This window comes from Curcuma longa, chromosome 3, assembly GCF_044706935.1.
Source record: "Curcuma longa cultivar G26 ecotype Majalengka, Jawa Barat chromosome 3, ITB_CL_G26_1.1, whole genome shotgun sequence".
NCBI lineage: Eukaryota > Viridiplantae > Streptophyta > Magnoliopsida > Zingiberales > Zingiberaceae > Curcuma > Curcuma longa.
Genome location: NC_133863.1, coordinates 15,952,470 through 15,967,899, shown reverse-complemented (window position 1 = coordinate 15,967,899; position 15,430 = coordinate 15,952,470). Strand labels below are relative to the sequence as shown.

At 41.2% G+C, this 15,430-nt stretch overlaps 1 protein-coding gene across 2 annotated transcripts; it reads left to right on the top strand.

Annotated features, from left to right (window-relative positions):
- The first annotated feature begins 2,842 nt into the window (after positions 1-2,842).
- On the top strand, positions 2,843-15,182 carry LOC141824135 (putative folate-biopterin transporter 2). 2 transcript variants are annotated; one of them, XR_012601424.1, is made up of 7 exons: positions 2,843-3,209; positions 3,459-3,885; positions 13,164-13,423; positions 13,602-13,697; positions 13,798-13,968; positions 14,046-14,947; positions 15,044-15,182. XR_012601424.1 is itself a non-coding variant. In XM_074711374.1 (6 exons), the coding sequence occupies exons 1-6, from the start codon at positions 3,207-3,209 to the stop codon at positions 14,655-14,657; spliced, it is 1,569 nt and encodes a 522-aa protein (XP_074567475.1). In that variant the 5' UTR covers positions 2,843-3,206; the 3' UTR covers positions 14,658-14,988. The 2 variants fall into 2 exon arrangements, 1 of the variants encoding a protein (XP_074567475.1); XM_074711374.1 differs by lacking the exon at positions 15,044-15,182 and having other exon boundaries at positions 14,046-14,988.
- The last annotated feature ends 248 nt before the right edge of the window (positions 15,183-15,430 follow it).

The window sequence follows — 15,430 nt, the reverse complement described above, 5'->3', positions numbered from 1 at the left end:
ATCGTGATTGAGGGGAATGTCAATAGAGACGGATTAGCGACTGAAATTAAATTGTGTCGCTATTATATCGACGAGAAAAAAACCGTCACTAAATTCTTGGTTAGCGACGGAATTAAAAATTCCGTCGCTAATTTATGGTTTCCTTGTGGGGAGGTGTCAAAGTATGAACTTATCGTGATTGAGGGGAATGTCAAAATTAAATTCGAAGAATTTAATTATTAAATTTCAACTCAGATACCAATTAACATAGCAACATAACATTCAAATAAAGACATGATTCTCGCCTAGACGAATAAACTCTCACACACACAAAATAAAAAAATCTATTAATTCGAAGATGATCCAATTTGGCAATAAATGCATAAACAAATATTTTAAATAAAGAAAATACACTAATTTTAATAAGAATTACAATTATTCTTTATTTATTACTAACATAGAAAATGTTAATAATCAAATGATAAAAAAAATTAATTATTATAAATACATGACTCTTATATGTTGGTGCAGCGTTATTCGAGTTTTAGTTTATTTATAGTTTTTTTTATCTGTTTATTGTGTTGAGGTGTCTGGGATTCGTCGAACTGAATCCACTCTGATAACGATCTGTTAATGGATCTGGATGACTCCTTACGATCTGGGCGCCTGAACTTCGCTGATGTAGACTCCATCCTCATCCGCTTCGGCAATGTCTCACACTGACTTAGAATGGAATGTCTAGCTCTTTACTATGATAGTCTAGGATATTCCAATATAGGACATCCCCTTATAAAAAAAATGATAATCCCAGTAGCCACATCTCTGGGGGTGGTCGATCCGGTCCCACGGAAGTTTTCCACCGACCACCAAGGTAAATCGGGAAGCGCATACGGCGGCCAATCCGGATGCCCAGCATCCTTTGATTGTGTTCCCCATTTGGAGGAAAATTCCTGCAAATACGCCATAGCTGGGGATCGAACCGCGGATCCCTGAGTTACAACCCGGATGTCCTACCGTTGCACCATTGCCCCGGGGACGACATCCCCTTATAGAATATGTGCAAAGGTGCAAAGTCATTTTATACCCAAAAAAAAAAAAACTATCACTTTAGATATCTTTTAGGCTTTTCTTATTTTAGTTCTACATACGAGTATAATTAAATCACCTAAGGAATGATGGTGGAAGTTCTTTTAATAGAGAACTTCACACATCGAAAATGCTTGCTAATATTTTATAGTGTAGTCTTTGGGCTAATCAATAAACTTAGTATTGCTCTTGTAACCTCTTTTAAAAGTTCCCATCATAGAAGTTGGGTTGCCATAGTAGGAACACATCCCTCGTAGACATGGATAATATGTAATAAGTATATGGATGCCTCAACATTAATATAATAAAGGGAACCGAATTGTAAGCTTTGTGTGGGAAACAAGATTCAATTTAATCGCTTAGCATAAGGTATGAGTTGTCAAACTTCAAGTCAAAGAAGGTGGCTCTAAACTTTGCAAGTGAGTTGATACCAAATCAACATGGTAGGCACACCCACATGGTTTGAGAATGACCCTAGACATTGAGAGCTTTTGAATTGTCCAAGAACTTAATTTGTATTCCATCCTATATGATGATGATAATTCCCCATTAGCACAAGAAAATGATATTGTCCACATATAGGAGATTATTGACACCATGCGCCCCTCCTCCCGCCGCGTGCATGCATGGTGCAGAGGTAAGATATTTGATGGATTAATAGAGTAACATGGTTCGAAATTCAATTGAGATAAGAGTAGATTTTATAGTAAATTTTTTACTTTGGAGGTTGGCTGTTGGGCGAATTATCACGAGCATTTCTAGATCTATTCGGTATATATATATATATATATATATATATATATATATATATAGCTTCAAGACAAGCACATGCTCATGGTCTAAATTTTTATGCCCCATGTAATCACCACAGTTAACCTTTTATAGCCATCTTTTGAATGTTAGTTGGGAAACTTAATGGGGTAAGATAAATTGTTTATCAAATGAAATATCTAAGACTATAAATGAACTAAGTCAAGATAAATTTTATGGTATTCAAGTTTATTTGATAAAGTAATTGAGCTAAGTTAAACTGAGTTTAAAATGAACTAAGAAATGATTATTTAGGTTTGACTTGATTTCTAATTTCAATTTCAGTTAGATGTTATTGAGTTCCAATTCAAATTATTTGATTGTTTAAAATTTGAATTTTAAATTTATTTGATTGATTTAAAATTTGATAATAAAAATTTTTATTTATTTATTATCATATTAATAAAAATTTTATTAATAAATATAATTAATAAAATTTGTTATTAATTCATGATCTTTATTCATAAATATTAACAAATTAAATATATATATATATCAATTTATTTAATTAATTAAATAAATTATTTAAATTTATTTATTTAATTAATTTTATATGTCTTAATATGAAATTTGCTGGTGAACATTTAATATATTTACCGTCTCAGAAATATCAAATGTGACGTGAAATTCTTGGATCTCATACTGATGAATGAACTTGAAGCTAACTCTTGCGCCACACGTACTAAATCCAAACACTCCGGGTCCCACATTTCCTCAGTCAATGCACCAACGCAGATCCAACACGTGGCTATATTATCATGGTTATCCATTGCTAAGTTTGTTAGTTTGATTAAGCCAAGTTTAATTTCGTGGTTCGTAGTAACGTGTTTTTTTATTAAGATAAAACGGACACGTGTTTTTATTTTATTGGTGGCAGGATTAATTGGTCATTTGGCGAGAGGGATTAAGTCGGAGATTGGTCAACGTCATGGTTAAACCCGCCTTGCCTTCATTCTCTTAATCTCTGCTCCTTCTCGTCGTATCCCGGCGTTCTCAACGGATCTCTCGTCTTCGACGTCTCCTTTTCTTGGGATCTTTCAGCACCTCGCTCACGATCACGAGCCCGTCTTCTGCTCTCGCGTCTTGCGTCTTTGGATTTTGTCTCCCATTGTGATGGTTGTTGCGACTTTGCTATTTCTCCCATCCATTTCGGAAGTATCGTGAAGCATTTGATCCAAAGAAAAGATGCTCCCTAGAGCAGCGGAGGTTTGGAGTCGCATAAGAAGTATCTGACCCAAAAGTCCTTTCTTTTTGTCTTTCTCCGGCGTTCTTGGGCCATTTTGAATTGCAACAAGGACAGGTTCCTCAACAACTCCACGTGATCTCTGGGAATGGTACGATTTTTCAGATGATTTCATGTGTTTTGGGGGAAATCTTCCTTTTTCTCTCTGCCTTTATCTACTCAGCTGATCTGGGCGGCCTCTGGATCTGAAAATCCCCGGTTTAGTTTATTTTGTTGTTCTATTAGTTTAGATCTGAAGGAAGTCCACCCATGTTTGCACAACGCTGAAAAACTAGGTTTTAAAGAACACTGATGAGTGTTTCTGAGCGTATCTTGACAAATAGCAAATATTGGTTTGCAGATGATTTCTCCACTGGCTTCTCAGGTTTCTGAGGATGAGGAGGGCATGGAAGAGAAGATAGCGCTAGCTGGAGAGGGTAAGAAGCCGAAGGAACCTCCTGAAGAAGGTTTGCTGGATTCCAATGAAGGGTATCAGCTTTCGAGGTGGTCTCCTTTGCGATGGTTCCGAATGCTTGCAGAGGAAACTCACTGGAGCTTTGTGTTTGGAGTGATCACAGTGTATGGGATCAGCCAGGGGTTGGGTGGTGCCATTGCCAGAGTTGCTACTGACTACTACTGGAAGGATGTTCAGATGGTGCAGCCTTCCGCTGCACAGGTCTACCAAGGAATTACTTCAATTCCTTGGATTGTGAAACCTCTCTGGGGTCTTCTTACAGATGTACTCCCCATGGTTGGGTATAGGAGGCGACCATACTTCATCTTATCAGGCAAGGAAGCAAATGTGATTTCATTGTCTCTTAATACAAGCACTTTTTGATTATTCATATCAGCAACCTGCATATTGTTGTCCAGATTAATGAAAAATTTGGTTGTAGGAACTTCTTTCATCACCAGATTTATTAATAATGAGCTCAATCCCTGCTTTTGGTTTCATTTCCATCTGAAATTTGAAAATTTATGTAACATCCTAAACTCAGCATTTTGATTATATGCTTCTAGGTTTAGATTTTTAGTCAAGTCTTTCCTTGTTTTCTCATCTATCTTTTAACTTTCATGGCCCTCGAGTTATCATCATTTTGCCTCGCATTTCTTAAATTTTGTCATTCAATAAATTTGAATCTTAACTCCTGGAAAAAAGAAATTTTAGAAACTAAAGGTATTATGTTAAGCAGAGCTAAAATTGAATTTATGAACTGCGGTTTCAGTAATAAAAAAGTAATTGTGGGAATAATTAAGATGGATGGAAAAAATTTCTAGAGGTTTTAGATATCTTGTGATGCAGCCCAGGTAAACTCGGTTGGATCATCACCCTTTAGCCCTGTACGCTAGCCAATACCCTCCATAACAATAGGACCTCACCAAGCTTCGATCTCTTCTACCCGCACGACCACAGTGGGAAACTAAACAACAAGGAATTCTGGCCTTTTTCTAACCTCAACCTTGAACAGTCCCTGACACAAAACCGATCTTGGCGAGGCTGCCTATCGTGAAAGTGGCATTGGGCTAATGACCAATCAACGTTAGAAGTACGACGCAACGGCTGTCGCCCCTACTGTAATGTTCCACTTGTGCGGCTCTCCAATGGTAGGCACTTCGCTCGAGCAGTCATCTACATGGCTCGCATAGGCAACAACCACCTTCTGTGATACCCTCTAAGGCAATGCCGCTCGGGGGCACCTAGACCAGCTCCGCAACAGAACAACCTAGTAGCTCCACCGCAATAAAAAGCACCAACCCGGGATAATCCACTTGTTTGGGAAGTCATCAATATGATCTCCGGAGAAGTCATTGATGATGACTCCAATCGACCTCGAAAAAGACATAGTCGTGCATAATGTATGGCCATGACTATGTTGATTGTGGAGTCTAGACATTTAAACCTGGAGATATGCAAGACTTCAGTACCCGTCATAATGATACCTTGGTAATTCAAGCTACCTTCACTAATTTTGATATTGCTTGAGTTTTTATTGACGTAAGTAACTCAATCAATATTCTCTTTTGGGTTGTTGTCGAGCAGACGGGCATAACTCCCGAAGACTTGCAGGAGGCTAATACTCCTCTGTTCAGGTTTTCGGGACATGTAGTTCAGTTGCTCGACTAAATCAAATTGTCATTCTCTTTGGGAGTGGAACCTAAATGGCGAACCACTCAAGCCACTTTCACGATGGCAGATGGTCCTTCATTCTACAACATTATATTGGGATGACCAATACTCAGCCAGCGGCCTCCCCATATCTTCAAAAGATCAATATTTCTAATAGGAAACTAAGTGGGGGAAGTCTAGGGAGATCAACAGGAGGCTCAGAAATGTTATATAAAAATGGTCCGAGATGATTATAAAAGAACAAACGACAAGGCGAGAATAAAGCAACAAGATCGGATGAAGTATATGCCGCCCATGGGGGAGATCCTTCTTTCATAGCCAACCAGGAAATCGAAGTTATCAGAGTGGTTCTTTCCTACCCAGAATAGTTCACTTGCATTTCTAAAGATCTTTCATCTGAGTAGAGAGAGTCTTGATCAGTTGCTTGGTGGGGAATCAAGACATCTTTGCTTGGTCCCCAAAAGATCTAACAGGAATCCGACCGAAGGTAATGGAACATCATCTGCATGTCAGGGCGGATGCCCGCCCAATCAAAAAAAAAAGACGACACTTTGGCCTAGAAAAAGACAAGGTTATATGCGAATGTGCAAAAACGGTTGGAAGCTAGGCATGTGCGGGAGGTACAATACCCAACCCAGATAGTGTGGTATTAGTACCTAAACCGTCTGGGAAATGACGCATGCATGTTGACTTCTGAGATCTGAACAAGGCATGTACTAGTTGGTAGACTCCACCGCATGCCTACCAAGGTATCATCAAATCTCCTTAGCTAAAGCTGATCATAGCAAGGTTAGCTTCGTCACGACAGATGACACCTTTTGTTATGTTGTTATGTCGTTCAAACTGAAGAATGCTAGAGCCACATATCAAAGACTCATGGATCAAGTCTTTACTGAGCCGTTGGGGACTATAGTCTTTACATATCAAGCCTTTCGTTTTTGGTTTGAAAGCAAACATTCATGCCTATAGCCTATCCTTAAAGCAACGGATTGATGGAGGTCACAAATAGGGAACTTGTACATGGCTTGAAGACCAAACTGGAACACGTCGGAGGGACTTGGGTGGAAGAATTGCCTGGCATCTTGTAGTCTTTTCGAACTTTGCCTCGCTGAGCAACGGATGCTACTCCTTTCAGCTTGGTTTGTGATGGTGAAGTCGTCTTCCCTACTGAGATAAGGATGGAAACGACATGGGTCTCAGCTTATACTCTCGAAGATAATGAAGGTGCTCAGCATGAAGAGCTGGACTTGCTCAAAGAGACGAGGATGCACACCTTTTCTTGGGCCGAACTGTATTGTATGCAAGTCTACATCACATACAATAAACGAGTCATCCTATGCTCATTTCAAGTTGGAGACTTGATCTTGCACAAAGTGTAACCAGACGTCATGACAAGCAAACTTAACCTTAAATGGGAGGGTCCTTACCATATAGTGAGTCGCACGGGTGTCGGAGCATACTACTTGAAAGATGCCTAAGGAAAATTGCTCCAAAGATCGTGGAATGCTTATCATTTGAGACCCTATTATAGTGGATAATGTACTCCTAAGCGGGTAAGGAGTCATGTGTAAACAAAAATATTCAAATTGTCATCAACTTTCGTGAAATGGAAAAGCATAAACTTAATGGATAAAACTCATGAAATCGCCTGCGCAATCAGTAAAGAAAGTGGAGTTAATGGCCTTATGACCTTACACAAATAACTCATTTGGGAGGGGAGTTTAAAGTTTAATGGGCTCTCAACCCTTAGTCAATACTATTACATTACTGCGGATCAGGGCGAATTTTGAAAGATAATAGCTTTAGGAGCACCTTGTCAATGGTTTTATCTATATCAAGAAAGGCAGGGACCACACCATCCGGAGGATAATCAGCTTCCTTGAATTGTGTCACACAGCCATTAAAGCCCAACTTCAGGAAGGTGAAGATTCGATCGGCAAGCTGATTAGTGAATCTCTGGGTCCGCCTTCTCGACCTTCTCTTCAACAAGTTTTGCTCGAGCCAACATTAGAGATATCTAGCTAGAGCGGCTCGTTCCCTCTCACGGACGACCTCCAAGTTATTAATAAGCTGATCACGCTCTTGTTGGAGTTCGTCCACTCAACCATTCTCCTCAACTACCCAGGCCTCTACCACATCTACCCTGGTCTTCTCCTCATAAGCTTGTGCCTTCTCCTTAACCGCCTGGGCCTTTTCTTCTTCTCCCCGAGCCATTCTAGCTTCTAGTTTTCCCTTCAAATGGGTGACCCAACTTTCCAACCTCATCATATCGTTATGATGGGCTGCTTGGATATGGTATCTCTCGTGTAGTCAATCATCCACTTCCCTTACCCCAGCAAACCCTTGGCCAATTTTGGGAGTGCATTATAACAAGTCCTATACAACAGTTATAACATAGTAGCATAATGGAGAAACTTACTTGAGTTATCCCCTACATGATTTATTCCTAGAGGCAGTCCCAACTCAGTCTACATGTGTATTTTCACTTAGTGGGACTGGGTGCCCATCTGCAGAGTCAGAAAAAAGGGGATAGGTATGCCATGCGAGACGGACGAGGACGTAGTCTCGTATTCGAATTGCATACAATCGGAGGGACATTCTGTGGTTCCACAACAGAAGGCGGAGTCGGACTCTCCGTATACTGATTGGGGGAAGCAATCGGAGGGTTGTCTAAAGCTGCATGAAGAGAAGGGGAACAACATTCTTCATCACTTACTCCTTCAGACCACACGTTCGGTGCAGGGTGTGGTTCCCCTTGACAAGCGTTTGAAACTTTTACCCCGACAAAGATGAGAAGTTGATGGCACTATGGAGGGCTCTAGCGCCTTAGAAGGCTTAGTTGATAAAGTGATCACATCAACTAAGAGGGAGGTTGATTCTGCCACCTGAGTGGTTGGAGGCAGCGATGGGATGACTTAACCGCCTGGCTTAGCTCTAATACAAGACTAAGCCCCCTAGTGCCGAGCTAGGATTATAGGATCCACAGAGAAGAGACATTGGCAATGGGCTCTCTAGAGGCGTCGTTGCCCGCGCAATCATTTTCTTCTTCTTGGCATGTTTTTTAGTCATTTGGCCCATTTCAGATACGGGACCGGGCCCACTAGTCCCGGATAGAGATTTCAAGATCCCCCAAGATGAGCCTTCAATGGTCGACTCTTTAGGAGCGATCGTTGCCCACCCCACCATTTTCCTCTGTTTTTGGCGAGCCGCTCCACCATATGCATCAGTGAGCTTGTAGGAGAAGGGTCGGGATGGGTGGTTGTAGCCTGTGTAGCGACCGACTTTTTCTTGGTGGATCACTCCGCTACTTGTACAGAGGAAGCCCTCGCAACCTGTACAAGGGTGGCGGCTGCAGATGGTTCAAAAAGGGTGATCTATGCTTGCTCGACCACCTTCTTAGCCTTAGCAGATCGTTCCTTTAAGGCGACCAACTTGGTGAACTATGCGAACATTCACAGTAAGGATTGTCAACAGTTATCATACACAAAGGAGAAAAACCAAACATATTAAGCGAAAAGGATAGGTCCTCAAAGGCTAGACTTATAATACCACTCAGACAAGAGTTTGCTCTGTCAGGAGCCAATCCAGACGATATTCTTGGCTTCCCAGCAATCAAACAACCGATTTATATTCTTCCTTCGTTTTATAACGTCGAAGGGAAGGACAGGCAAGTGGGCTCGAATACTAATTGGACGAAAAGGGAAAACATTGGAGAGGAAGGACTTGTTCATTCCATCCCTTACGGGGAATAGGAACTCCTGTCATAAACTAGATATCCAATCGGGTCAAAGCAAAACATGCCCGGCTCAACCATTTTAAGTTGAAAGAAACAGTGGAAAAGGAAAGTAGGAGTGTGTTGTAAATAAGAAAATATTGTATAGAAGTCGGTCATCAATCAGAAAGAGTTAGGATTTAATTGACTTAAAGACAGAGAAAAATAAGCAGAAATCTCGAGTAGGAATGGGTGAATTGGGAAGTGCAATCCCTCTCTAATTGTCCTACAAAGAAGGTGATGGTGCTGGACAGAGGGAGATGCGGTTGCTCATTCACTATGGCGGGTATAATAAAAAAGTCCATGGGAATATGGAATCAGGGTATTCAAGCCCTATAAGAATCGTGGATTAGTTTTGAGCGGTTGCTTTCAAACCAAAGACAAAAGCCTGCTTAGCTAGATTCGGAAGTATCTCTAGAGGAAGAGACCGACCGAGTGCTAGACATATTTACACTGATCTTAAGACTGAACTTGTAAATTGAATTGGGCAAACGAGAAAGAATGGCTTAAATGAGTCAAAAGAGAGCTGCATAATAAGAGAAAACACGGAGCTACAGTAACCACAACAAAAAACACGGAGCCCCCTTTTAAAGTCAGGTAAGTTGAACGGGTGAAAAATCACGGACGGTCGAGAACTCACCTGCCTTTTCCCAGTTTAATCCGACGATTGTGGTAGCAACTGCTCGGTGAACAGTACAAGCCCACGTGTATTCCTGGGATGAAATCGAAGATAAAGCTCGGGATCATGCGATCAACAATCGAAATCGAATAATAAATGTAGACGTTAGATTTTGTTTTGCGCCTACATTTGCTGGCTCAGCTTCATAAATTTGAATGACAATTATCACATCGGACGGGTTGTATGATGAGTTATGCATTGGTCGAGTCCGAACCAAGGCTAAATCATGATGACGGGAATGGAATGACAAGAATAATGGGTTAACATAAAATTGCGCCAATTATCCTGATTAACACCTCTGCAATTTCACTAAGGTAGTAGGTACCCAAACACTTTTTTCTCCAACTGCCCGAGCGACAATGCACAACAAAACCTCGTAACGAAGGTTCAGTCCTAAGCAGATTTTGTTAAGAGCTTAAGACAATTGAAGGCTCAGGACATGCTATGGGGCATATAACCCTAGCTCAAGTAGCATTGTGATCCTAGTCATGCAACCCTAGTTCCTGGGGTCAGTAGCTATGCTAATACGACACCCTTACTCGACGATCATTTGATTGTACTTTTTACAATAAAATACTGAGTCGTGCGGATCGGGGGGGAATATTACTAAAGGGACAACCAAAACAAATGCTTCAGAGATAAGTAAATAATGACTTCTACCCATTCCGAGCAACACAAAAAAGTTGGAAAAATATGACAAAATAACCTATGGCAGTTAAAATAAGATGGAAAGTTGGTAGAGTAGGGATTTTGGCCTTGTGGCCTTATAAAAGTATCCTCCCTTGAGCGGGAGGATCAAAGTTTCTTGGGTCGTTCACCCTTAAGACTTTAGCCTCTTATGGCCTTACAAAATTGTCCTCCCTGAGTAGGAGGGTCAGAGTTTTTGGGGCAACTTGCCCTCAGGAAAAGTACCACTATATCAATCAACAAAGGGTTTTAAAACGATCAGCTCCTTGGGCACGCTCTATGGTTCGATCCATGTCTAGGAAAGTGGAGATGGAGACCTCACTGGGGGGGGGGGGGGGGGGGGGGGGGTAGCCAACCTCCTTGAACTGTGTTGTGCAATCATTGAACCCCAGTTACAGGAAGGTGAGCATGCGATTAGCCAATCAGTTGGTGACCTTTGGATCAACCCATAAATTTATTTCCCATTCCTTCACCCATTCTTCCTTCCACATGACCATCTTTTCCTCTTCATTAGCCAGTGTGGCTTTTAGTTCATGAACGGTTTTTAGTATTCTTGACATTCTGATTATTACACTCACGGTCACGAGATTAAGTTCCTCTCCTATTAACAACCTCTTACTCATTCAATCGAACTTCATTTGATTTCATTCCTCAGTCCGACTTAGAGAGGGGATATGTGATACAACCTGGGTAAACCCGATCAGGTCGTCGCCCTATCTTGGCCTTGTACATTGGCCGACGCCCTCCATAATAGTAGGTCCCCACTAAGCCCCGACTTCTACCCGCACGACCATAGTTGTTTCTAAACAACGAGGAATCATGGTCGAGCAGACTCTCTTTGAATTTAACTTATGGCAGTTCCTGATGCAAAATCGATCTCGATGAAGTTGCCAACCTTAAAAGCGACATCGGGCTAACGACTAAACAACGCTAGGAGTACGACCCAACGGTTGTCACCCCTACCGCAATGTCTCGCTTGTGCAGCTAGCCAACGGGCGATGCTTCGCTTAAACGGTCGTCTACGTGGTTCGCCTAGGGCTCACGTGGCGGTCTACACGGACCTTCCACCTTCGCGGCTATATAAGTCACCACGAAGGTAAGTGAAGGTATGATTTTCTTCTCTCACGCGAAAACCAATTTTTTGTCTTCTTCGAGCTCTTTTGCTATCTCGCACACGCATGTGAGCTTTGCACCTTAGCCCTTCGCTGACTTGACTGTCAAAGGGGTCACGTTGACAACACCAGTCCCCAGCTAACGAGCTTTGTTTCCTAGGACATCACCGACAACACCAGTCCCCAGCTAACGAGCTTTGGTTCCTAGGACATCGGAGCAAGGACACACCGAAGGACTAGCATCACCACATTTCCGGAGGAAGGAGAGGAGAAGCCCAAGCGGAAGATTTGAATCGAATAGAGGGAAGGTTTAAAAAGTAAAGCGAAACAGAAATAAATTAATGTTTTAGTAATAATATAATTGATTTTAATATTATTAGTGATATAGCTTCATATTGAGCTCAATGGAGGGATAACATTCATTTAGCCAACCCTAAAACCTCAAATAGGTACTATTCCGGCTGAATGTCGTGGACGGTCAAGCCACTAATCAAGAATATGCCACCTCACTCATCGTTGATCCTGTCGGCGAGAAAACCTGGAAAAGGGAGCTGAGAGAACGGATTAACAGGGTGCCGGAGATTCCCGATAAGCCACTCTGACGCTCAAGTCAGCCAAGAGAAGAAGAAATGTGGAAGATGAAATGTATGAAGTAGCTGGAATCGAGAGAGTCCATACCTGCGGGGAGGGGGGGTGATTATATACTCACCAGAAGGAACCTTCCTGCTGACATAGGGGAAGGCCACTGTGGTGTCTTAAGGAGACATGTTATGTAAATTGCTGACAAATGAGCCTGTAATGCAGCATCTACGGGACCGAGTCTGTAAACCTCGTAACCGCCCTATGGCTCGGCCATGCTGATTATTCTTGCCTTTTGGTTGTAAGTAAAGACACGAAGGGATCTAGAGAACAAGGCCTGACAATCTAGTAACCGTTCTGATTCTTTGGCAGAGCTCGCACGCTTGATTACTTTTGTCATCTTCTAATACTGGGAATGGCCGAGAGAGACCAAGTCAGAGTCGGGTCGAGTGGCCGAGCCTGCTAAGGTTGAGAGGTCGAGGCGGTTGAGGTCAGATTGGTCGAGAGTGAGGCTGAGTGACCGAGGAGGTCGAACTGGTCGGGAGCGAGGCCGAGTGACCGAGGAGGTCGGACTGGCCGAGAGCGGGGCCGAGTGATCGAGGAGGTCGGACTAGCCGAGAGCGGGGTCGATGACCGAGGAGGTCGGACTAGCCGAGAGCGGGGTCGAGTGACCGAGGAAGTCGGATTGGTCAAGAGCGGGGTTGAGTGACCGAGGAGGTTGGACTGGCCTAGAGCAAGGCCGAATGATTGAGGCGATTGAGGTCGGAAGTATCGGGTTGGTCTACCGGGGGTTGACTGTTGACCCCTTGACTTGCCATATCCGCCCACCTCTTGACCGTTACTGCCACTTAAGATCAATAAGAATCCGCCGTATCAGGTACGATAAAGACAACGTGATGATTAATTGATTTTTGGCAATTGTTTGGTATTAGTGAAATGCCTTCTTGTCTATCAGCACCCATGAGTTATCACTATGTTCTTTTTTCCTTTTTGCAAAAATGATGAAGGAAAACTTTGATTGTATATTTGTATTTAACTCAACCAAAACACATCTCTATGTTCTATATCTTTAAAATTGCATATCTGAGAACTCTTCTTTAAAATTGCAGGTCTTTTGGGAATTACATCAATGCTTACCCTATCTCTCCATAGGAAACTCCATGTACTGTTTGCTTTGCTGGCATTAACAGTAGGAAGTGCTGCTGTGGCAATAGCAGATGTTACAATAGATGCCTGTGTTGCAGAAAATAGTATAAGCCATCCTTTCCTTGCAGCTGATATGCAAAGCTTGTGTGGATTAAGTTCATCTATTGGACAACTTCTTGGATTTTCATTTAGTGGTCTACTCATCCATGCAATTGGCTCAGCGGTTAGCTTCTTAAATTCTCTCAGTTACCAAGATTATTGCCTTATCAATGACCTTATCTACGATAAAAGTGTTATGATAATAACAGTGACTGCATACATGACAGTCATATGCTTTCATTCAAAAATCATAATTAATTTATTTTGATCTTTACTTTGTTCTTGTTGTTTCTCTTAATTAGGGTGTACTTGGCTTGTTAAGCATCCCATCAGCACTCATACTCTTAGTTGGTATAATGTTGAAGGAGATGCATATGCCAGACTTTGTTTATGGAGAGGTTAGATTTTGACTAGCCACTTTCCTGGGAAAGCTTCTTTTTTACTTTCATTGGTTGAGAATCTTTTATTGCATTCATATGATTTAAATTCTACTATTAGGTCTTCCAAAAGTTACAACAAGCAAGTGAAAAAATGTGGAAGACTTTAAAATGCCACTCTGTCTGGAGACCTTGTGTATACATGTACGTTTCTTTGGCTTTAAGCTTGAATATCCAAGAAGGGATGTTTTATTGGTACACTGATCAAAAGGCAGGACCATCTTTCTCCCAGGTACATCTGATGTTTTAAATGTTGGAAAACCCATAGATCCAACTCTTGTAAGCTTTCTAAACTTTCTCATCATGCAGGAATCAATTGGATTTATTTATTCCATTGGCTCTGTGGGTTCTCTTCTAGGAGTGCTGTTGTATCAAAACATTTTGAAGGACTATAATTTCCGTGGGCTGCTTTTTTGGAGTCAGTTGATTTCTGCTTTTGCTGGAATGTTGGACTTAGTTTTGGTTCTCCGTTTGAACTTGAAGTTTGGATTGCCTGATTATTTATTTGCCGTGATGGATGAGAGTGTTACGCAACTGATTGGTCGTCTCAAGTGGATGCCACTTCTTGTGCTGAGTTCTAAGCTTTGTCCTTCAGGCATTGAAGGAACCTTTTTTGCTCTACTCATGTCTATCGATAATTTTGGCTTACTCACATCATCATGGGGTGGAGGTCTACTGCTTCATTTGCTAAAAGTTACGCGAACAGAATTTGGCAATCTCTGGGCTGCTATATTGATTAGGAACATAATACGAGTTGCACCACTAGTGCTGTTGTTTTTGATACCTGCGAGTGATCAAAATTCCACAATTCTTCCTGCTGACATGCTTAATGGAAATGATAATGCGGAAGCTCTTGACGAAGACATGCATGAGATGAATGACATCGAACTAGTTTCACTTGTTAACAGAACAGGATATTGAAATGAAGAAGTTACTTATATCAAATTGGATAGCAGTTATTCATTTTTTCCCTTCAATGAAGTCTTAATCTTATTTATAGAAGTTTGAAGATGTTTTCATACAAGTATTGGCATCCTGAAGATAAGGGTTCCTTGTTCTTTTTCTTATTCTAAGTGAAGGTATAATATGAGGTTATAAGGTATCCATTCTTCAAATATATGTCATATTCAATTTGTAATACTCAGATGCCAAACCATGTTGTAGGATTAATTCTTTCGAAAAAAAGGGTGAACATCCTGTTACCCATCAAGGTAGGAATGAATGTTATGGTAACTATTTTGATTATTACTGATGTTGTTATTGTTGCCTCTGTTGCTATTGTACCTAAAAATTACATCTTTATGCAGATTGGAAACTTCTTGTACTCTCTAGTCTACAAGATTAAACAATTTGTGTAAGGATGATTCTACTGATTGGTTGTGCTTGAGATATGACTCCATAGGCCTTATTTCCATGTTCCATATCAACTATTATTCGAAACCAAAAGAAAATTGTTTGGAATTTGAAGAACTGGAGAAACACTGAATGTTTTTGAATGCATTGATTTAGGAATTTGTATCTCAATATATATATTCTTTTGACAATTCAGGTATTCAGCTCTTCAAATCAACTAATCCTGAAGATGATGATCAATCTAGTCATATAGAAGTTTTTTATCAGTCACTAGAGTAACTTGTATCTCAATCTTATTACTTGACAAGAGGGTTGACAGATGACTGGAATAAAGACTGACC

Bases quoted from the DNA above. Each gene is read 5' to 3' on its own strand.
- LOC141824135 (XM_074711374.1), top strand. The intron at 3,886-13,163 runs GCAAGGAAGCAA...TTAAAATTGCAG, and splicing joins ACCATACTTCATCTTATCAG to GTCTTTTGGGAATTACATCA. The intron at 13,424-13,601 runs GTTAGCTTCTTA...TCTCTTAATTAG, and splicing joins TCCATGCAATTGGCTCAGCG to GGTGTACTTGGCTTGTTAAG.